At 47.8% G+C, this 21429-nt stretch overlaps 2 protein-coding genes across 3 annotated transcripts; both read left to right on the forward strand.

Annotated features, from left to right (window-relative positions):
• The first annotated feature begins 4195 nt into the window (after positions 1–4195).
• Positions 4196–15671, forward strand: Clk2 (CDC like kinase 2). 2 transcript variants are annotated; one of them, XM_034499816.2, is made up of 13 exons: positions 4196–4429; positions 6292–6461; positions 7685–7913; positions 8606–8693; positions 9041–9107; positions 9281–9397; positions 12084–12250; positions 12942–13036; positions 13694–13823; positions 13912–13994; positions 14139–14218; positions 14397–14487; positions 15145–15671. In XM_034499816.2, exons 2-13 carry the CDS (start codon positions 6292–6294, stop codon positions 15328–15330), a joined length of 1503 nt encoding a protein of 500 aa, XP_034355707.1. In that variant the 5' UTR covers positions 4196–4429; the 3' UTR covers positions 15331–15671. The 2 variants fall into 2 exon arrangements, with proteins under 2 accessions (XP_034355707.1, XP_034355705.1); XM_034499814.3 differs by lacking the exon at positions 4196–4429 and adding an exon at positions 5943–6075 and having other exon boundaries at positions 7688–7913.
• Positions 15672–16229: 558 nt separating this feature from the next.
• Scamp3 (secretory carrier membrane protein 3) lies at positions 16230–21328 on the forward strand. Its single transcript, XM_034499821.2, has 9 exons — positions 16230–16413; positions 16756–16833; positions 17919–18047; positions 18126–18246; positions 18936–19064; positions 19423–19582; positions 19913–20014; positions 20476–20593; positions 20863–21328. Exons 1-9 carry the CDS (start codon positions 16348–16350, stop codon positions 21007–21009), a joined length of 1050 nt encoding a protein of 349 aa, XP_034355712.1. The 5' UTR covers positions 16230–16347; the 3' UTR covers positions 21010–21328.
• Positions 21329–21429: the final 101 nt, after the last annotated feature.

A 21429-nucleotide genomic window follows, 5' to 3' on the forward strand; every position in this document is an offset into this window, starting at 1 on the left:
CTGCTGCCCACACTTCCCGAGAGGGCGTGGCTTAGGGGGTCTCGGGGCTCTGTGGGGGTGTGTGTGCGGGGGTGGTGGTGCAGGGCTTGTTTCTGGAGGCGGGAAACTCACTAGGGCATATGCAGCCGGGAGACCACCCGAGGGTCAGGGCCAGAATGGGAATTTGAGATTCTGCTTTCTCGCCCAGGGTCTTCTGTTCTGATCATTTCCTTTCTCAGCACTCTCCTAGGTGTCTTGTTACGTCAGAGATCCTCTAAACTGCTTTCTGTAGTATGTTATTCCTAATTCATTAAGACAACCTTTATCAAAACCACTCACTGAGTACATGCCGAGGATGCAAAACTGGGCACAGAAATCTTAGCTAAGTCGATGGTTCAGCTCCACAAACAGATCAACAACCAAGGAAGTACCATACTACATGTCTTTATGTGCTTTAAGTGTAGAACATCGTAGCCTCTTTCCACTCCTTACTGCCACTGCCTTAAATAAACCCTCATAACCTCCAACAAAATTATTTCAGAAAGTTTACGTTTCGTTTTTGACATGGGCTGTTGCTCAGACTGGTCTTGAACTTCTGATCTTCCTTCCTTTGCACTTCAAGTGCTGGGATTACAAATGTGCCACTCTACCTGGTTTCAGAAGTTTTAAATAATTTTCAACATCTGCTGGGCATGGTGTTGCAGTCCTTTAATCCCAGCACTTGGAAGGCAGAAGCAAGTGGATTTCTGTAAATTTGATATCAGCCTGGGCTATATAGTGAGTGCGAGGACAACCAGGGCTACATAGAGATACTCTGTCTCAAAAGAAAAAAAAATAGTCTTCAGCAAATTCTCCCAGACAAATTCATTTTTTCAGTCTTCAAGTAAATTTTCTACAATCTACATGAAACTCTGCAACTTGCTTAAAGTTCTTCAAAGTTTCTCCATTTTAGAAATACATTTAAGTTCCTTAGCAAAACTTCAACTTTTATTTACTTATATATTTTATTTGTTTACTTTATGTCTGAGGGTTGTTTTGTTTTTGTTTTTGTTTTTGTTTTTTCTGTGTATATTCTATGAGCTATGTGTGTGCCTGGTGCCTGCAGAGGTGAGAAGAGGGCACTAGAGTCCCTGGAACTGGAGTTAGGGAGCCACCATGTGGGTGCTGGGACTCGAACTTGGTTCACTCTGGAGAGCAGCCAATGCTCTTGCCCACTGAGCTAATTCTCCAGCCCTGAGGACTTGCTTTCTCTCTCTCTTTTTTTCTTAAAAGCCCAAGCTGGGCTGTGGGTGATAGAATGCTGTTCTTCTGTCTCTGGGTCTTGTTTTTTGTTGTCGTTGGTTTGTTTTTTTTTTTTTTTTTTTTTTTTGGTTTTTTTCGAGACGGGGTTTCTCTGTGTAGTCCTGGCTGTCCTGGAACTCACTCTGTAGACCAGGCTGGCCTCGAACTCAGAAATCCACCTGCCTCTGCCTCCCAAGTGCTGGGATTAAAGGCATGCGCCACCACTGCCTGGCCTGTCTTTGGGTCTTTAGAGGTAGTTTCCCTGGTTTTGTTTTGCTTTCTTTTGACTTTTTAAAGATTTATTTACCTTATTGTATGAGTACATTGTCACTGTCTTCAGACACACCAGAAGAGGGCATCGGATCCCATTACAGATGGTTGTGGGCCACCATGAGGTTGCTGGGAATTGAACTCGGGACCTCTGGAAGAGCAGTTGGTGCTCTTAACCTCTGAGCCATCTCTCCGGCCCTCACTGTTTGTTCTTTTCCTCCAATGTTCTTTCCAACGACTGCTTCAAATCATACCTCCTCTGGAAAACTTAAAAACACACTCATACTTTTTCTTCTCAGTCTAGTCTAGAGCTTTCTAAAAGCAGGTAGGGCAGTACTGCTTATAACAGCTCTTGTCACAGGTTTACCTTTGTTGTTGTTGTTGTACAGGGTCTGACTATGCTGCCTTGCCTGCCATGGAGCACAGTATGTAGACCAGGCTATTGGGAATTCACAGAGATTCTCCTGCCTCTGCCACGATGCCTGGACACCATTGTTTACAGGTCTGTGTCCTCTCCCATTCAATCCTCAGACTGAGGTTCTGAAGAAAAACTTGTGCTGAGTACAGTGTTGAGTTGACTAGTCAGTAAATGCCTGTTAGAAACAACCTGGGAAAGCCTCCCTGAGGAGGGAGTAAAACTGTCATGCTTGCCCAATTCCTTCTCTCTCTCTCTCTCTCTCTCTCTCTCTCTCTCTCTCTCTCACACACACACACACACACACCCCCAGAGGGACCTCTTTTCAAATGGGTCTCTCTATGTAGCCCTGGCTGTCTTTAGGAACTCACTATGCAGCCTTGAACTTGGGATGAACTGTCAGCCTCTACTTCTGGGTTGCTGAGATTAAAGGCATGAACCACCAGGCATGACTCTCTTTTTAACACAAGGAATTTCTAAACTATTTCTTGCTAACCAGTCTAGTCTCTATTTGACTATTCACCCAGCTCCATTCTTATTTTCCTTAACTTTAATCTATTTATTAACTGAGGGTTATTTTATTTTTTCCCTTCTCCTTTCTGACAATTTCCCAGTTTTTAAAAATAGTGTTGTTTTCTCCTTGTTTAAAAAAAAAATTCTTTTTTTTTTTTTTTTTTTTTTTTTGGTTTTTCCAGATAGGGTTTCTTTGTGTAGCCCTGGCTGTCCTGGAACTCACTCTGTAGAGCAGGACAGCCTTGAACTCAGAAATCTGCCTGCCTCTGCCTCCCAAGTGCTGGGATTAAAGGCGTGCACCACCACTTCCTGGCTATTTATTTTTATTTTCTTATGTGCATGAGTATTTTGGCTTGCATGTATGTCTCTCCACTACATGTATACAATGCCTGAGGACACTAGAATTATGCTGAATGGCCTGAAACTGGAGTAACAGGGCAGATATGAGACACCTTGTGGGGTTTGGGAATTGATGTAGGTCCTTTTGAGGAGCAGCTAGTGCTCATAACTGCTGACTTATCTCTCCAGACCCTCAAAAACAAAACAACAATAAAAAAAACCACTTTGCTTTTGAGACAGTGTCAGTATCCCCAGGCTGGCTTTAAACTCATATAACAAAAATAATCTTGATTCTCCTGCCTTTACCTCCGATGTCTTGGGATTGATTACATGTGTAAACTGTATGTGCAGCTCTCTTGCCAGGGCATTCTGGGTAAAAGGCAAGTACTCCATCAACTAAGCCACATCCTGAGCTGGTTTGTTTTTGAGACAGTCTCACACTGTAACCCATGCTGGCTTTGAGCTCCTCCAAATCCTCCTGCCTCAGTCTTCTGAGAGCTGAGATTAGGGGCATGAACCACTATGTTTAGCTGCTGCTTCTTCCTTTTCCTTTTTTTCTTCTTCTCCTTCTTCTTTCATAATATTTAGTAAACTGGGGCTACAGAGATAGATGGTTCAGTGGTTAGGAGTTCAATCTTCTGCAGGATCCAGCACCCACAATGGCCACAATGGCCAGCCCACAACTGACTGTGACTTCAGCTCCAGATTAGACCCCTTCTTCTGACCTCATGAATACATGCACTGAAATGCACATACTGCTACAAGAAAAATAAAGTAAATCTAAAAAGAAAGAAAAATGACTCAGTAAATTTGTACTTAATACAAATTAGCTAAAACACAATGGTTCCCCATTCTGGCATCTAATTCTCCTTCCTCTCTGGAAGGAAGGCTGTGCACCTGCCCCAAACATTGAAAGACTTTTGTGCAGGACAAAGAGGGAGCCTTTCTTTGCTGGTGTTCGGCAGCAGGAGGGTATATTTTTCAAGTTTTGTTTGAAGAATGAGACTTCACAAAACCTCACTGGAGTCCTTTCCCCAACAGTGATACAATGTAAATAACAATCCTTTAAACAGCCATTATTAAATAAGCCACAAATGTCTTCCGGTGAAGAGCAAGAAGAAAATGTCATGAGAAAGGATAAAAGGAGTAGAGACCCAACAAACACGTGACAAGCTCCTGGTGCCTCCCGACCCAAAGCAAGGGGCGCACCCATAGTTTCTGGGACTATGGAGGGTGCAGGAGAGATGGCACACCACCCCGCAGGGCCCGGCGAGGGGGGGCGGAGCCCATCAAAGGCTGGGAAGTGACGCAGTACGTGCGTGCGTGCGTGCGTGCTCGCTCACGGCGGCGGCGGCGGCGGCGGAGCGGAGAGGCCAGAGCCGGAGACCGAGCTGGGATCGGGCCCCGGGCGGGGGCGGTGCGAGAAGCGCCGATCGGATCCTGGGGGCGGGGACGGAGCCCGGGCGGGCGGGACTGGAGCAGAGCCCGGGAACGGGGCGGGAGGTCCCAGGGCCCGGGGTTGGGGGGTGGAACCGCACTTCGTCGCCGCGGGGGTGCCGGGACTCCGGCCGCAGTGCCGCCGCCATCACGGACTTCCTGTGGGACAAGCGCACGGGCCTCGCCGCCAGAACGGTGAGCGCGCGGGCTGGCGGACCTTAGGGCCGCGGAAAGATGGCTACCGCCAGACGGGCGGCAACGGGATATGCAGAAATTAGGAGTGTCGGGCTCTGGAAGCAGCAGATTAGCGAGATGAGAGGGAGGGAAGTCAGCGTGCTTCAGTGTAGCTGCAAGACCTATAGTAAACTTGGGGGAGCCACTGAAGTGCTGAGGTAGAGACAGGAGCGGTTCCAGACATGTAAAAGTTGGACCAAGGGTTTAATACGAACCGAAAAGTGTTAAGATGGCAGTGTAGAGGAAGAGTTTGACTCTAGGGAATTATTCCGGCTTTTCTCAGTAAGAAAGTATTAAACAAGGTTTAGAAGTTGAGAAAGTTAAACTAGATATGCTTTTCTAGGAAAGACCGCAGTGACTTTGTTGGTAGGTGTCCAAAGTGAGATGGCATTTATTTTCATTAAGTTAATCAAGATTGGGTTACTTGGGAAAGCCTTGTGCTTGCATCTTCTTAGTTTCCTGTCAGCCACTTTAGGCCAATGTACCATAGGTCGCTTTCCTTAATTTAAGAAGGGTGTGAGGAAGCGGCCGAGAATGGCAACCAGATGTTGGAGTCAAACCTACAGACCTCATGTTCTCAGTCCTGGACCAAGACTGTCCTGAGGCTCATCTTATTCAGATCGACCTGTGCTTTTCCTGGATTATGACAGTGATTTCACTCTGATTTTTCTCCTTTGACCAAAAAAGGACTTATGAGTCCTAATCAGTCCGGTGTCATTTAATGGAGGCCCAGCTGCCAGCCAAGTAGTACTGATACAAATTAAAAAGTACTTGGTAGGCTAGGGATATAGCTTAGTTGATACGGTGGTGGTCACTTAGCATGCATGAAACCTTGGGTTGATGTCCAGCCATCATGAGACTGGTCTGTAATTTCTGCACTTGGAACTGAAGTAGGAGGATCAGAAGACATTCAGGGTCATCCTAGGCTACATATCAAAATCGAGGCCAGCTTAGGATATGTCAAGTATGGTCTTACAAGTCGTTCATCCCAGCACTCAGGAGGCAGAAGCTAACAAGAGTTCGAATCCTGCCAGGTATGCTTAGCAAGTTTAGCCCAGCCAGGGTTACATAATGAAACCTTGTCTCAAGAAAGAAAGAAAAGAAGGGGGAGGGGGGGCTGTGGAACACCCTTGTAACCTCAGTATTTGGGAGGCAAAGGCAGATGGATCTCTGAGTTTAAGGCCAGTTATTTTCTACTTAATAAATCCAGTGGTGGTAGGGAGCATACAGATGGACACACTTACTTTGTACTGTTCTGCAGCTTTGTGAAGTTTGTCCAGACGTGTGAGAGACATTTGTGGGACCACGTCCTGGTCTCTAGACTTGCTAGTGTTTGTTACCAGCTATTTGTAAACTCCTGGGAAACTGAGTTATTGCCCTGGTGGCACTGGTGGCCTAGTGGGGGAGATAAGATGAGCTGTTAATAACTAAAACAACCATGTAAACTAAAGCTTTATTCTGTTTGCTTGTGAAGAACTCAGGATGGCACAGCTGCGCATGTTAGATGGCAGCAGAGACGAGCTGTGGCAGTGTTTATCAGTCACACACTTGTCACCTGTCGTGAACTGTGGCTCAGACCAGAAGGTCTTCATGGAGCCATGTTTGAGGTAGAGCAATTGAATTTGACTTTCTTGAGTTTTCAGCCAAAATTTGTAGGTGGCTGTATAGTCCGTAAAGGGAAAGTTATAGACACGAAAACTGCAGAGTTTGTGTGCTAATCGGCATAGAACAGAGAGCAGCTTTGCATCTTAGAAGCAGGCAGTCTAAGAGAATGGTTCTGAAAACTCAGTGTTCCTACCATTCTGCTTTTCCTTCCCTTCTAGATGCCTCATCCCCGAAGGTACCATTCCTCAGAGAGAGGTAGCCGGGGGAGTTATCATGAACACTATCGGAGCCGAAAGCATAAGCGAAGAAGAAGTCGCTCCTGGTCAAGTAGCAGTGACCGGACAAGGCGGCGGCGGAGGGAGGACAGCTACCATGTTCGGTCCCGAAGGTGAGGCCTCAGTAAGAGAGACTGATGGCAGGTCACTGGTTATTCATCTAGTCAGTAAATGTTCATTGGTTACATGCTGAGGCCAGTGGGCTCAGCAGGTTGAAGGCAAAGGGCTTAGGTATGGACTTCTGTGCTTGACATGTATTTGGTTCTGGGTTCACTTCCTGCCATTGCAAAAAGGGGGGGAGGGGTGTTGGTGGTATACACTTGTGATGGTGAGGTAAGGAGGATTATGAGCTCAGGGCTACTTTGGCCTTCATACTGAGTTGGAGGTCAGCCTGGTCTACATAATGAAACTCTCAAAGGAAAAAAAATGTTTTTTGAAAGGTGCTTTCTAGAGGAAGTACTTAGGGATTAAAGCTGTACCTACCAGGCATTGTTGGAATGGTTCTGGATATATGCATTTCAGGGAAAACAACTTTCTTTTTTAAAAAAAAAAATGTATGTGTGTAGGTGTTTTACCCACATGTATGTCTTGCATTATATGCATCCGTGGTACCCTTGGCGGTTAGAAGAGAGTATGGGATTCCCAGAACTAGAGTTACAGGCAGCTGTGAGCTTCCGGGTGGGTCATGGAAATCGAATCCAGGTTCTCTGAAAGAGCAACCAGTGAGCTATCTCTAGCCCCTTTTCTTTTGTTCTTTACACAAGGTGTTACTGTGTAGCCCTATCTGGCCCAGAACTTTCTGTGTAGACTAGGGTGGTCTTGAAATCAGAGATAACACCTGCCACCTCTTCTGGAGCTCTGGGATTAATAGTGTGCACTACCATGTCTGATTCAGGGAGAACTTTTAAAGAAAGGGATACCTAAATTGCCAAGTGGGACTAGTGAAAATCAGGGGCAAATGGAAATGTCTTTGGGTGGCAGGAAGTGCATGCCATGGACAAACAGCTACAGAGCTCACGCGCTAACACAAAAGCTAGGTCTGCAGTGTTTCTGTAATTCAGTGGTATGGAGAGGAATGGACTGGATTAGAGCAAGGCCGAGTTTCATTTGGAAACAGTAGAGAGCAACCTGGTTCTTTGTTCCCTTGTATCTTTGTTGAGGAGAAAGAGGAGGCATGCCCCCCAGAGGACTTCTGCAGGTGCCTTTGGGGAGGTCTTAGTGACAGTGGGTGTGTGGAAGCATAATGTGGCTCCTCCTGAGACAGGACCTCACTGCCTGCCGTGGCAGGGAATGTGGCCTGCACTGACATTCCTAGTGGGTGTTTGTTATCCAACAGCAGCTATGATGATCATTCATCTGACCGGCGGCTCTACGATCGTCGATACTGTGGCAGCTACAGGCGCAATGACTACAGCCGGGATAGAGGAGAGGCCTACTATGACACAGACTTTCGGCATTCCTATGAATACCATCGAGAAAACAGCAGTTACCGAAGCCAACGCAGCAGCCGCAGGAAACACCGAAGGCGGAGAAGACGTAGCCGAACGTTCAGCCGCTCATCTTCAGTGAGTGCCAGCCCAGGCTTTTTTCTCTCCCCATTCTTCTTGAGTCCCTCAGGGACCCTGATGAATAAGATGTCCCCTTGTTTTCAGTCATGCTTTGGAGCATGAACATTGAAGTGGGCACTAAGAATGCGTGCTCTCTTGGAAGCTCTGTGACTGACTCTTGAGGGGCCCCAAATCTACTTTGGAGATAGAAAGTCTACATCCTTTATGCCCTCGCTGATGTTGGATATGTTGGGCTTGTGTTGGGAGCAGCTGCTCTGCCCCTGAGGCCTTTGCTTTTTATGAGGATCTTGGTTTTGAAAGACCTCTGTCTTCCAAGCCCTGGACGCTGTGGCCCCTCAGCAGGCAATTTTGGGTTGGGGGGCAAGGGAAAACTGCGTCTGCCTAGAAGTGTGCTTCATAGAGAGAGCATGGGGTTGTGGGTAACACTGGCAACATCATCACTTTCCTGCTCTGCCCGTGCCTCTCCCTATCCTGATTTGGGTTTGGGGACTTGGGATTATGCGCCGCACTCTCTTCTCACACCGATCCGCCTTAGCACATCTGACGTGTTCCCTTCCACTGTCCCCCATCATCGTCTGTCCCCCCTGGCTGGGCGCCTGTGACCGGTGACCCCTACACCACCCACCCCGTCTCCCTCCGGCCCCCGATCCGACACCTGGCTTGCTCCGACCCCCCCCACCCCCCGACAGCAGCACAGCAGCCGGAGAGCCAAGAGTGTAGAGGACGACGCTGAGGGCCACCTCATCTACCACGTCGGGGACTGGCTACAAGAGCGATGTACAAGCCAAATCGTAACAATCCTATAGCCTGTAATGGTCCCATAGCCATCCTAATGTCCCATGCCAACCCAGGTCACAGCCTCTTGTGCCTTTCTCAGTGGTGTTGCTCATCTGGGTGGTTTGAGTTGCTGTTGAGAATTGACCTGTTGTCCACTCCCAGCTCTCATGGCCCCTGGGTTAAAGGTGGTGGGAATCACACAGGGGTTTCGTCCCCTGCAGCCATCTATATCTGTTCCCCTTCCTTCATCTCCTCACCCCAGGTTGCTGTGCCCTATTTTCTTCCAGTTCATCTCATTCCCCCCTTTTCTCCCTCCCTCTCCCCGACCCTGCTTTCTTTCGTTTCAGATGAAATTGTAAGCACCTTAGGAGAAGGGACCTTCGGCCGAGTTGTGCAGTGTGTGGACCATCGCAGGTAACTAATGGCCTGCCGCTTACTCCACATCTGTTAGGCGTAGAAGATTGTGAGGGCATCGGGTCCGTTTACAGATTAGACAGGCAGAAGTTCTTAGTCTGATCCATTAGTCACTAATCCATTCAATCTGAGATGTTCTCGAACCCAACAAAAGCCTCCCTGTTACTCTACAGGGGTGGAGCTCGAGTTGCCCTGAAGATCATTAAGAATGTGGAGAAGTACAAGGAAGCAGCTCGACTAGAAATCAACGTGCTGGAGAAAATCAATGAGAAAGATCCTGACAACAAGAAGTAAGCAAAGAAGCGAGTGAGGAGGCCGAGAGGCTCTCTCCAGAAGGCAGGGTCCAGACCAGGGCTAGGCGGGCAGGGGCAGTCCTGTCTGTCTGTCTGTCTGTCTGTCTGTCTGTCTGTCTGTCTCTCTCTCTCTCTCTCTCTCTCTCTCCTTCCTTCCTTCCTTCCTTCTTTCCTTCCTTCCTTCCTCCCTTCTTTCTTTCTCTCTCTCTCTTTCTTTCTTTCTTTCTTTCCTTCCTTCCTTCCTTCCTTCCTTCTCTCTCTCTCTCTCTCTTTTTCTTTCTTTCTTTCATTTTTTTGCATGCTTTTCTCTGTGTAGCTCTTGCTAGCCTAGAACTTGCTTGTAGAGCAGGCTGGCCTCGAGCTCACAGAGATCCTGTGCCTCTTGAGAGTAAAGGCATGTGCCACACTCAGCCCATTAAACTTGATCACAGAGTAGCAGAGCATTAGGATAGGCCTGTGACAGTCTCTAACCCATCTGCCTGTGTTATGACATCTGCAGTCTGGGAATGGCCCTGGCATGGGTGGGCATCACTATAGGTGGTGCAGGCCTGTAATTCCAGCCACTTGGGAGAAGAGGAAAGACAGATTGGAAGCTTAAGACATGAGCAAATTTGGTAAGACCTTTTCTCGTCGATGGAAACAGTGCTAGAAATTGTAACCTAGGGCTGGAATCTAAATTCAAACTCCAGTAAAATACACAGAAACATAATCTGTTCAGGAACTTGAAGCAGGAGAACCAGAAATTTGAGTTGAGGGGAGATGGCTCAGCAGTTAAGAGTGATAGGATAAGACCTGAGTCCAGTTCCCAGCACCCACACAGAAGTTCAGAATAACTTACTCTAGGGGAGCCAGGCACTGGTTGGGCATGCCTTTACTCAGAGGCAGAGGAAAGCAGATTACTAAGTTTGAGGCCAGCCTGGGATGCAGAGTAAGTTCTAGGACAGCCAGGGCTACACAGAGAAACCCTGTCTTGAAATCAAAACCAAAAGTAACAACAAAAAAGGCTCCAGGGGCTCCAGCACTTCTAGCCTCTTCAGAAATCTGCAGTCATATGCACATAACTAACTCACATAATTAACAATAAAATCTTTGAAAAAACACCTGGGACTAGTCGAAGTAGAGCACTGGCCTGCAGTGCAACAGGATTTGATTCTCATTGAAGACAGTAACAGGCTCTAGAGCTATGTTGAGATTGTGGGTATTTATACAGTGACAATTTTGTTCACCTGCTGTTCATCGGTTAATCTCATTGAGTGAGATTGTTACATCAGAGGTTGGTCGGTTGGCAGTACCTCATTTAGCCCAGGCTAGCTTCTGCTCATTCTAGTAGCCAAAGAGAAGGATAACCCTGAACTCTTTTTTCTTTCTTTCTTTCTTTTTTCTTCTTCTTTTTTTTTTTTTTTTTTTTTTTTTTTTTTTTTTTTTGTTGTTGTTGTTGTTGTTGTTTTTTGTTTTTTGTTTTTGTGTTTTTGGATTTTTTGAGACAGGGTTTCTATGTGTAGCCCTGGCTGTCCTAGAACTCAGAAATCTGCCTGCTTCTGCCTCCCAAGTGCTGGGATTAAAGTCATGTGCCACCACTGCCCGGCAACCCTGAACTCTTGATCCTTTTGTCTCCACCCACAATTATAGAAGTATACCTAGTTTTATGTGGTGCCAGGTATTAAGCTTCTGTATGTGCTAGGCAAATACTTTACTGACTGGGCCATATCCCCAGCCCAAAGAAGATTTAACAAAACAGTAAGTATAAGCCTCGCCAACATAGTGGCTGATACTAAAGTTTAGGAGATGGGGCTGAGATGTAGTGGTTCATGAATCTGAGACCAGAATGTGACCAGGACATAGAAAGTTCCAGGTTAGACTGGGCTCTGGTGAAACCTAGACAATAAAAAAGGTGACTTTGGTAACTGAGAATTTATATTGTTTGGAATTTCATGCTAATAACTCTTGATCAAATAGTTGTTTGGGTTTTTTCTTTCTTTCTTTCTTTTTTTTTTTTTTTAATTTGTTTGAGACAGGATAATATTACATAACCTAAACTGGCCTTAAATTCAAGGTGGTCTAGATTCCTGCATGCCCTGATTGCAGGAGTACACACCCTACCCTGCATGACAAATAGATTTGTTTTCCTTGTTTTGAGGGCTGAGATTTGAACATGGCCTCTTACTTGCCAGGCAAGTTTTGTATTCCTGAGTCGCAGCTCTCTAGTACAGTGAATAAATGATGAATATTTGGGAGAACTGGGCAGGGGTTCTTTGTGGTTGTGCCTCTGCGCCACTTTCTAGATGACCTGAATTTTGTTGATGATTTTAATTGTTTGGTTTTTTTTTGTTTTGTTTTTTTAAGTAACTGGGTATCATGTAGCCCAGGCTAGCTTCTTCAGACTTACTGGGTAGTTAAGGATAATCTTGAATTTATGATTCTCCTGCCTCTACCTCCCAAATGCTGAGATTACAGGTTCATGCCATCATAATCGTTACATGGAATGCTGCAGATTGATCTTGGGCCTTCTGCATGCTAAGTAGGCACTCTACCAACTGACCTACATTCCTAGCCCTCATTAGTGATATTAGCCAGCATGTTTTTAATACAACTGTGGAATCAACAACCATGCAGTCTTTCCTTTTGGTGGGGTGGCGGGGTTTGGGACCTTATTAGACATCCAACTCCCCCTGTCTCTCCCCAGCCTCTGTGTCCAGATGTTTGACTGGTTTGACTACCATGGCCACATGTGTATCTCCTTTGAGCTTCTGGGCCTTAGCACCTTCGATTTCCTCAAAGACAACAACTACCTGCCCTACCCCATCCACCAAGTGCGCCACATGGCCTTCCAGCTCTGCCAGGCCGTCAAGTGTGAGTGGGGTGGGCTGAGGCAAAACTCTGGAGCAGCCCTTTCCTCCCTCAGACCTCTTCTGTGTACTTGTGTGCTAGGTATGCCCCTAAGCAGTCACCTCACTTGCACACCTGTTACTGTCGTGGTGTCTCCTCTTCTGACTGAACGCACTGACTGGTGTCTTTACTATCACTGGTTGTTCTTACTAGGGAGCCACAGCACTTAGAGTCTTTTCCTCGTCCCTTCCCTTTTGGAGAATGCTATACAACAAGCACAGAAGTACTCTTGCTAGAGTCTTGTCTAATGAGGTGCTCTTCACAAAGCAGATGGGAGAACACTGGGTCATTCAGCTGAGGCACCAGCTTCAGAATCTAGAGTAGTTTCTCCTCTGCATCGTCACAGTGATGCAGTTTTAATCAATTGAATTTGCAGATTGTTAGGCAGTCACATAGATCAATCATAAGACTGAACAAAAACTCCCACTTTCGGCACATTGCCGCTTTTCTTTCAGATGAACTAAATGTACATTTATATTACTAAGAGTAGAGCTTAGGCCAGCCATTTTATTTGGTTGGCCTAAGAGCAGAAAGTAGTCCCAGTAGAGTCTGGGCCTGTCTCCTCCCTAGCTTTGTCCTTAGTACCCAGGGCTCAGCTGCTGGCAGTTAGTACTAGCCACCTGGATCAAGCCTGATCTAGCCTTCTCCCCTGCAGTCCTCCATGATAACAAGTTGACACATACGGACCTCAAACCTGAAAATATTCTGTTTGTGAATTCAGACTACGAACTCACCTACAACCTAGAGAAGGTAAGATGAACAGGGCTACCCTCTGTCCAGAGGGGCAGACAGTGGGCCCCTTGGCTTTGTTAGTTCTTTGTGTTCTCCCTTTTACTAATTTCTCCGTTTGGCTCCAGCTGGGTAAAGCCAGTGTACCACAATGATAAGTCAAAAGGAACAATTTTAAGAAGACTTAAATTGAAAGACAATTTGGAAAGTGTCCACACTCCCTTTCTGAGATGTGCATTTCTGTGTGGCAGGAAAACTCCGATTGCTTGACTGCTGGAGGTCTCAGCACTAAAGTCCTTTTCACCCTTTGCTACACGGGACAGATTTTCAGAGTAGCACACCAGACGCCTGTCTCTAGTGGTCTGGTACTTACAGACTTCCACAGTCTTCCATATCATTTCATAGTCGTCTCCCTTTCCTGCTCTTACAGCACTACTGGGAGAGCTAGGTGTGGTGGCATATGCCTATATCCCAGCACTTGGGAGGCTCTGAGGTAGGATTGCTGCAGGTTCAAAGCCTGCCTGGGATACATAAGGAAATCCTGTTTTAAACAACAAAATACTAGGAGCCTAATTTTCCTGGGTCCGTGGGAGCAGGCTACATTTTTCTGACTCTGAAGCAGCTTAGTCTGTGAGTCTCAATGTGCCGGAGATTCATTCCCATCTGCTCTGCTCCTAGAAGCGGGATGAGCGCAGTGTGAAAAGCACGGCTGTGCGGGTGGTGGACTTCGGCAGCGCCACCTTTGACCATGAACACCATAGCACCATTGTCTCCACTCGCCATTACCGAGCCCCAGAGGTCATCCTGGGTAAGGGAGCTCAGGACTGCCCAGTGTGCAGTGATTTGAGGGGAGTGTATCCTAGGCATCTTAATACCTCTTCCTCCTCATCACACAGAGTTGGGCTGGTCACAGCCATGCGATGTATGGAGCATAGGCTGTATCATCTTTGAGTACTACGTTGGCTTCACCCTCTTCCAGGTGAGTGGTGGGATAAATTCTGGGCTGCTGGATTTCTTGAACTGAGAAGGACATGCCTGCTCAGTCCTCCATATTGTCCATCTGGCAACTAGTCCCCAGAGGTCCTTGCTGAGTCCTGTGCTCAGCTCCGTCTTTGTTTCACAGACCCATGACAACAGAGAACATCTAGCCATGATGGAAAGGATCCTGGGTCCTGTCCCTTCTCGGATGATCAGAAAGACAAGGTGAACCTTGAACAGGAGGCACTCACTCCAGCTTTTCTTCCCATGGAATTTGTCTGTTACATATCATTTTCTTTTTTCATTGATACCTCCCTAGCTCTCACTTTCACTTGGGTAAACAAGGGAAAGTATTGTAGAGAAGTGGAACCTTCTAATGTGTCAACCTCCCCCTCCCCTCTAGAAAACAGAAATATTTTTATCGGGGTCGCCTGGATTGGGATGAGAACACCTCAGCTGGGCGCTACGTTCGTGAGAACTGCAAACCACTGCGGGTGAGCCTGCCCAGGGAGAAACGCTGTCCACAGTCTAAGGGTTGCTTCTTAGGGTGGTTTGCTCCTGGAAGACATAAGTGGAGTTTAGGGCAGGAGTGGGAGGAACATTGAAAGAAAACAGTTTAATTAACAGTGGAAGAGGAGAGAGAGGGTTCACAGAGATGAGGAGGTCAGATAGCCTCACTAGAGACAACCAGATGAAAGCAGTGCCCTGGATTCTTAAGGTCAGACGGAAAAGAATAAACTACCTTTGAAAAGCTTCCATTTTAATGTGGCACTAAGGAAGATTCGCGAGGTTGAGAAGTATATCCTAGTAAAACTTAGAATAGAAGGATTAATTGTGCTAGTGGGAAGGTAGGTTGACTGTATATCAGAAATGGTCAAGTGTTGTGGTAAGGTGGCTTTCAATTGCATGCAAACCGAGCTTTGTTTCTTTTTTTAAAGAGCAAAAGTAGGGCTTTAAAGGAAGCAGGGACTTGTATAGTCACAGTCCTGAAATCCCAGCACTTGGGAGGCTGAGGCAGGTGTTCGAAGTCAGCTGCAGTGAGTGCATAATTCCAGAACAGCCTAGGCTACACAGTGAGAACCTGTCTTGAGAAGGAAATAATGATAAGTTTGTAAGGCATCCTGCTTCACCTTCTTCCTGCCCTCCACCAGCGGTATCTGACCTCAGAGGCAGAGGACCACCACCAGCTCTTCGATCTGATTGAAAACATGCTAGAGTATGAACCTGCTAAGCGGCTGACCTTAGGTGAAGCCCTTCAGCATCCTTTCTTCGCCTGCCTTCGGACTGAGCCACCCAACACCAAGTTGTGGGACTCCAGTCGGGATATCAGTCGGTGACAATCAGGCTTTGGGCCCCCTGCTCCTTGTGTAGCAGTGGGTGTCCAGTCCAGGACACTGGTGCTTTTTTATACAAGAGAACAGAGCCAGAATTCGCCTCCTCTCCAGCCCTTGGCTCCTTTATACCTGTGAATATGTGAAATAGTGTAAATATGACAGAACTTGTACCTATCGATTCAACCCCTGCCATGTATATACTACTATTTACACTGTCCAACCTCATCTGCCCCTCATGTGGAGTCAGATGGGGGGCAGAATGACGTAACCAGGTGGTGTCTACCCCATGTTTTCTAAGGGATTTTGTATAGTCTTTATGAAATAAAATGACATGCTTCATCTGACACACACACCCCCATCCCTGGAATTTGAGGTTCAAGGGTACTGGGGTAAAGGGGTGAAATGATTGGTAGCCATCTGAATTTGGGTATAAAGGCCTCTTTGTCCTGCCAACTTAGAGCCACTTATATGCACTTTGTATTCTGAGGTAGTAAAGATTAAAATAGATGCAATCAGGTAGAACTTGTGTGATCTAGAGTAGTGAATGTCGGGAAATACCTTTGGCCCTGTAAATAAATGGATAGTGACAGTAGCCTTGAGGCTATACCCTCTAATAATAATAGATGTAGAAGCCCATGAAGAAAACTGAGCCTCCCGCCACTGGCCAGTGCACAAATGTCCCTTCTGTGCTGCTTAGCTGAGGCTATCTGGGAGATGTAGTTCATGCCTGCTAAGAAGTCACGTGGAGGAAGTGCGACTCTAAGCTGCGGAGACTGGCTTAGGGATATCACGTGAGGTACTTCCCGCTTTTGGGGTTTTTTTTTTTTTTTTTTTTTCCCCTCCGACTGAGGCGCAGGCTCAGTTCACGGCTGCTGCGGGACTCTTCACGACTCTTCCGGTTGGTTCAACCAATTGGAACACAGGGAAGCGAGTAGACCAAGCACACCGGAGGGAGTTCTTTGGGCCACCACCGCCGTACTGCCGCGGCAGGGGCGTGGAGGGCAGGGGCGGCTTGCAAAAATGGCTCAGAGCAGAGACGGCGGGAATCCATTCCCTGACTCCGGCGAGCTTGACAATCCCTTTCAGGTGACTTGCGCCGGCCTCCTTTGGCCAGTCTTCTATTCCCAGTTCTGTGGGGTCAGACTGCTATTCCCATTTGTGACTTTTGACCCAGGGTAGAAGTGTCGCTACGTAAAGGTGACGGTATATCGAGACCAGTGAGCATGGGGGCGGGGGGGGGGGGGCGCAAAAGGGATGCGGGCTCTGCCCCTTTGGGTTTTACCTATGTAGAGTGATAGACTTGAAGGCAAATTAGGGGACAACGGCGTGGCACTGAAGGCTCAGTATTTGAAGCCACGAGCAGTTTCGGGAAGTTCCTAGGAATTCCTTTGACACTGCTTGCCCGCTGAGCCTAGTCTCTGCTCTCAGGACCCAGCTGTGATCCAGCACCGACCCAGCCAGCAGTATGCCACGCTTGACGTCTACAACCCCTTTGAAAACCGAGAGGTGAGCAATTTAGAGGGAGCACAAAATAGCAGGGAAGGTGGAATGTTCCATAAGCCCAGTCTGAGCATACTCGGGACTTTTTTTTAATACAAAAAAAAGATGAAGTGCTGTTTTGAGCTTCCCGAGAGACGTTAGACAGCCGGGCCAGGCCTGATCTCGGGCAAAAGAGCCATATAATTTTTAGTTATAGAAGTCAGTCCAGGGAAGACTTGTTTGAAGGGAATCAAGGTTGGGGCCAGTCATAGTTGAGAAACCTGTTAGGTGTGCGATCAGAGGGCAAACGAGGAGGGCCAGTAAAAGAAAACAAAGATACGGGGGAGCTGTGGGGATGTAACCCAGTTTGTAGAGTGCTTGCCTACCAAGTGCACTACTCTAGATTTACCTCAGCCATCAGCACTACATGAACCCAGCATGGTGGCCCGGGTTTATAATTCCAGCACTTGAGAGGTGAGGTAGAGGCAGGTGTATAACAAGTCACCCTTGGCTAGTAGAAAGTTGGAGACCAGGATGGTATGTGAGACCCTGTCTCAAAAAAACAGCGAGTCAGATGGATCAATTGGTAAAGGCTCAGTTTGCTGCCTACACTAAAACCTGACTTCAGCTAGTCCTCTAAGAACGTGATGAAGGCAAGTACAAACTCCTACAAGTTATCGTCTGACCTCCACGTGCATACCATGACTTGAGAGCGAACACTCACACATGAACTCTCACACACGATAGGTAAATGTAATTTTAAAAATTAGAAAAGCTAAGGAGATCATATGTGGACAGTCACTGATGCATTGGGTGTGAACGGCTGCGCAGTCTGCCACAGCTCTGCAGGAGCGGCCCAACTTACATTCACACAAGAAGTAGTGTTCTGTCTAGGCACTTGGCACAGAGCTGTCAATCCCAGTGCTTAGCCTGAGGCAGGAGGATTGCAAGGTCGAGACCAGTCCACATGCCTGTCTTCTCAAAACCAAAGCCAAAAATCCAATGAGGTTCCTAACTTGTAGGGATGTGCTGCTGGCTTGGGTGATGCTTTCATGCAGACTAGATCACTGAGTTACAGGGACTAGATGATGTCTAAGGCTTGTCTCCAACAGCCCCCACCAGCCTATGAGCCTCCTGTCCCCGCCCCGGCCCCTCTGCCGCCACCCTCAGCTCCCTCTGTACAGTCCTCAAGAAAGCTCAGTCCCACAGAGCCCAAGAACTACGGTTCCTACAGCACCCAGGTAAAGAGGGTGTGTGGGTGGGGGGAGAGCACCGCTCGGCTGGGCCTCAAGTTCACACCTGCCTCTCATGCTGCGTAGGCTTCAGCTGCAGCAGCCACCGCCGAACTGCTGAAGAAGCAGGAGGAACTCAACCGGAAGGCAGAGGAGTTGGACCGCCGGGAGCGAGAGCTGCAGCACGTCGCCCTGGGTGGTGCAGGCAGTAAGTGGGTCCTGGTTAGGGTGAGAACAAGTTCGTGACAGCTTGGAAGGAGCTTGGGTTCATCAGTCACATTGTTAAATTTAATTATAGTTGACACTGCTTCTTAGCCATGGACTCATAACTTAATGGGTTGTTTTTAGAAGTTTTTTATAATATTTTTATTTTATGCATATGAGTGTTTTGCCTACACGTATGTAAGCAATACCAGATGCATGTAGTGTCCATGGATACCAGAAGAGGGCAACAGATTCCCTGGAGCTTGAGTTACAGGTTGTTGTAAACCCACGTGTGGGTCCTGGGAACCAACTCTGGGGCTCTGCAAGAGCAGCAAGTGTTTCTAATCACTGAGCCGTCTCTGCAGCCCTTTGGGTGGTATACACCCCTCGGGTGTATCAGCCCCAACCCACTGATACACACCCTAGCCATCTGCCACTTTAGATTGAGCACTTCAGCTGCCTATTGTCTAAAATGTTCTCAATTTACAAAATAAGTAACTGTGAGGGCTGAATACAATCACCTATGTGAAGTTCTTGGCTAGAACCTCAGATGCTTCAAGTAATAACTATTTGCTTATTGTTAACTTGTTTTTTGTTGTTGTTTGTTTTATCTTGAAAGAGTCTTGTGTGGTAAGTGTGTCTCTGATTGACTTGTACTGATATCTGACGTCTCCCTGGTTTTGTACCTTACAGCTCGACAGAACAACTGGCCTCCCCTACCATCTTTTTGCCCTGTGCAGCCTTGCTTTTTCCAGGACATCTCTATGGAGATCCCCCAAGAATTTCAGAAGACAGTGTCCACCATGTACTACCTCTGGATGTGTAAGTGTGAGAAGACTTTTTTTTGGAGACATTCAGATTATTAAATGCCCCAGAATATAACTCTTGAGAGCAAGCCACTTGTTAGCATCTTTTCAAGGACCTTAGGCTTGTTCTTTCTTACTGTATGTATGTTTTTAGCCTGCCCCTTCCCTCTGTCACCATGCATAAATGTATTCTGAATTCTTTCAAAATTTTTGCAAGGAGATCATGCCTCATCTGTGGGGTTGATTCTCCAGGGCACAGGCCCCGTCCTTTCCCCTTGCTGCCACATTTGGTGAGGGCCATTGGGCAGGTATATATGACAGGCTTTGCTGCAGTCCAGAAGGTCCCTTCACTCTGTCCCTCTCTGCCCCCCCAGGCAGCACTCTGGCTCTTCTCCTGAACTTCTTCGCCTGTCTGGCCAGGTTCTGTGTGGACACCAGCAGTGGCTCAGGCTTTGGGCTATCTATGCTCTGGCTGCTCCTTTTCACTCCCTGCTCCTTTGTCTGCTGGTACCGCCCGATGTATAAGGCTTTCCGGTAAGTGAGAGGGGTGATGGAAGGGCTGCAGTGAGATGCAGTGGGAGGGGATGGAAGGGCTGCAGTGAGATGCAGTGGAGGGTTAGAAGGGCTGCAGTGAGATGCAGTAGGAGAGGATGGAAGGGCTGCAGTGAGATGCAATGGGAGGGGATGGAAGGGCTGCAGTGAGATGCAGGGGAAGGATTAGAAGGGCTGCAGTGAGATGCAGTGGGAGGGGATGGAAGGGCTGCAGTGAGATGCAGTGGGAGGGGACAGAAGGGCTGCAGGCCCTACAGCTGCTCCAACCCTCATTTTCTAATTATCCCACACTTGCTTTTTTTCTCTTTGCAGGAGTGATAGTTCATTCAATTTCTTCGTTTTTTTCTTCATTTTTTTCGTCCAGGATGTGTTCTTTGTCCTCCAGGCCATTGGTATCCCAGGGTGGGGCTTCAGGTGTGTGAACTGTCATCCATTCTTACCCCTTCCTCCCACGCTGGGCAACTCAATTAATGGGGTTGTCCAGCAAAAAGTCATGTGGACCTTTTCTTTGGGAGAGGCTAATGTAACAGAAGTTGGGACACTCCTTGGCTAGAGAGCCCAGACAGCTGTAGACCAGCAGAGACTGGAAATTAATTTTCCTGGGGGAAGGCCACGTCACAAGGATGAAGGATCAAGGGAAGTGAGAAGGGTCTGCTTTTCATGAGGATGCCAGGAGAGCTAGGAGCCCATGCTTCAGAAATGACTTAAAAGTGTGAAGAGAACAGATGTAGTGGGACTGGTTCATGGGATGACGCCATATTGGCCGAGAAATGACCACTGATGGGCATGGAGCATGTTCTTAGTAGACCTAGGGAACGCTGGGAGAGCAGAGCCCCGGCGGAGCAGCCCATCCTCACCAACGCATCTTCCCACAGTGGCTGGGTGTCTGCGCTCGTGGTGGTGGGATCCAAACCAGCCGTAGCGGTGCTCATGCTGCTGGTCGCCCTGCTCTTCACTGGCATAGCCGTGCTGGGAATTGTGATGCTGAAGCGGGTGAGGGCCGGGCGGGAGAAGGTGGGGCTGGGGAGTGAGATCATGGGTCCCTAGGGCGTGCTGAGTGGAACATTAGGAACTGGGGCAGGGCAATCAGGCGGGTGGGTTATCAACTAATGGATTTTCTTGGGTGGGTGAGTTGGTGTGTTTGGAGGGAGTGCCAACCCAGAAGGAAAGGTAAAAGCAACGGGAGGCTGGTGAGTGGTCGTGTCCTGCTTGGGGTGGAGTGGGAGGGGCCTGCCTTGCTTATAATCTCTCCTGTTTTGCAGATCCACTCCTTGTACCGCCAAACGGGTGCCAGCTTTCAGAAGGCCCAGCAAGAATTTGCTGCTGGTGTCTTCTCCAACCCTGCCGTTCGAACTGCTGCTGCCAATGCAGCTGCGGGGGCTGCTGAAAATGCCTTCAGGGCCCCGTGACCCCTATTGCACCCAGTGGGATGCCCTGGCCCTGCCACCTGTGGGAACCAAGATAGCCCCTATCCCTGAAGTCTCTGGGATTCGGGGAGCCATCACCACCTGGTGACTTCAATAGGGCTTTTAATTCCACAGCCATGACTCTAAACCTGGCTTGAGGTGTGGAGAGCCCACTGTGACGCAGTCATTATTTGCCTTTGTCTCCCATCTGGCCACACTGCTGCCGCCACCTCTCACGTAACCCCAAACCCAGTTTCCTTCTGCTGTGCCAAGGATGTCTTCCGTTATTTAAATTAAAAAAAAAAAAAAAGTGTAACTGGAACTCACCCATTTCCTGTATCTTTACTGGAGATTAGGCCATTGTGTGGAGTGGGGGACTGGAGTGGAAACACTCTCTGCAGGAGAGGTTGCACGTGGCAAACT

Source organism: Arvicanthis niloticus, chromosome 4 (genome assembly GCF_011762505.2).
Source record: "Arvicanthis niloticus isolate mArvNil1 chromosome 4, mArvNil1.pat.X, whole genome shotgun sequence".
Taxonomy (NCBI): domain Eukaryota; kingdom Metazoa; phylum Chordata; class Mammalia; order Rodentia; family Muridae; genus Arvicanthis; species Arvicanthis niloticus.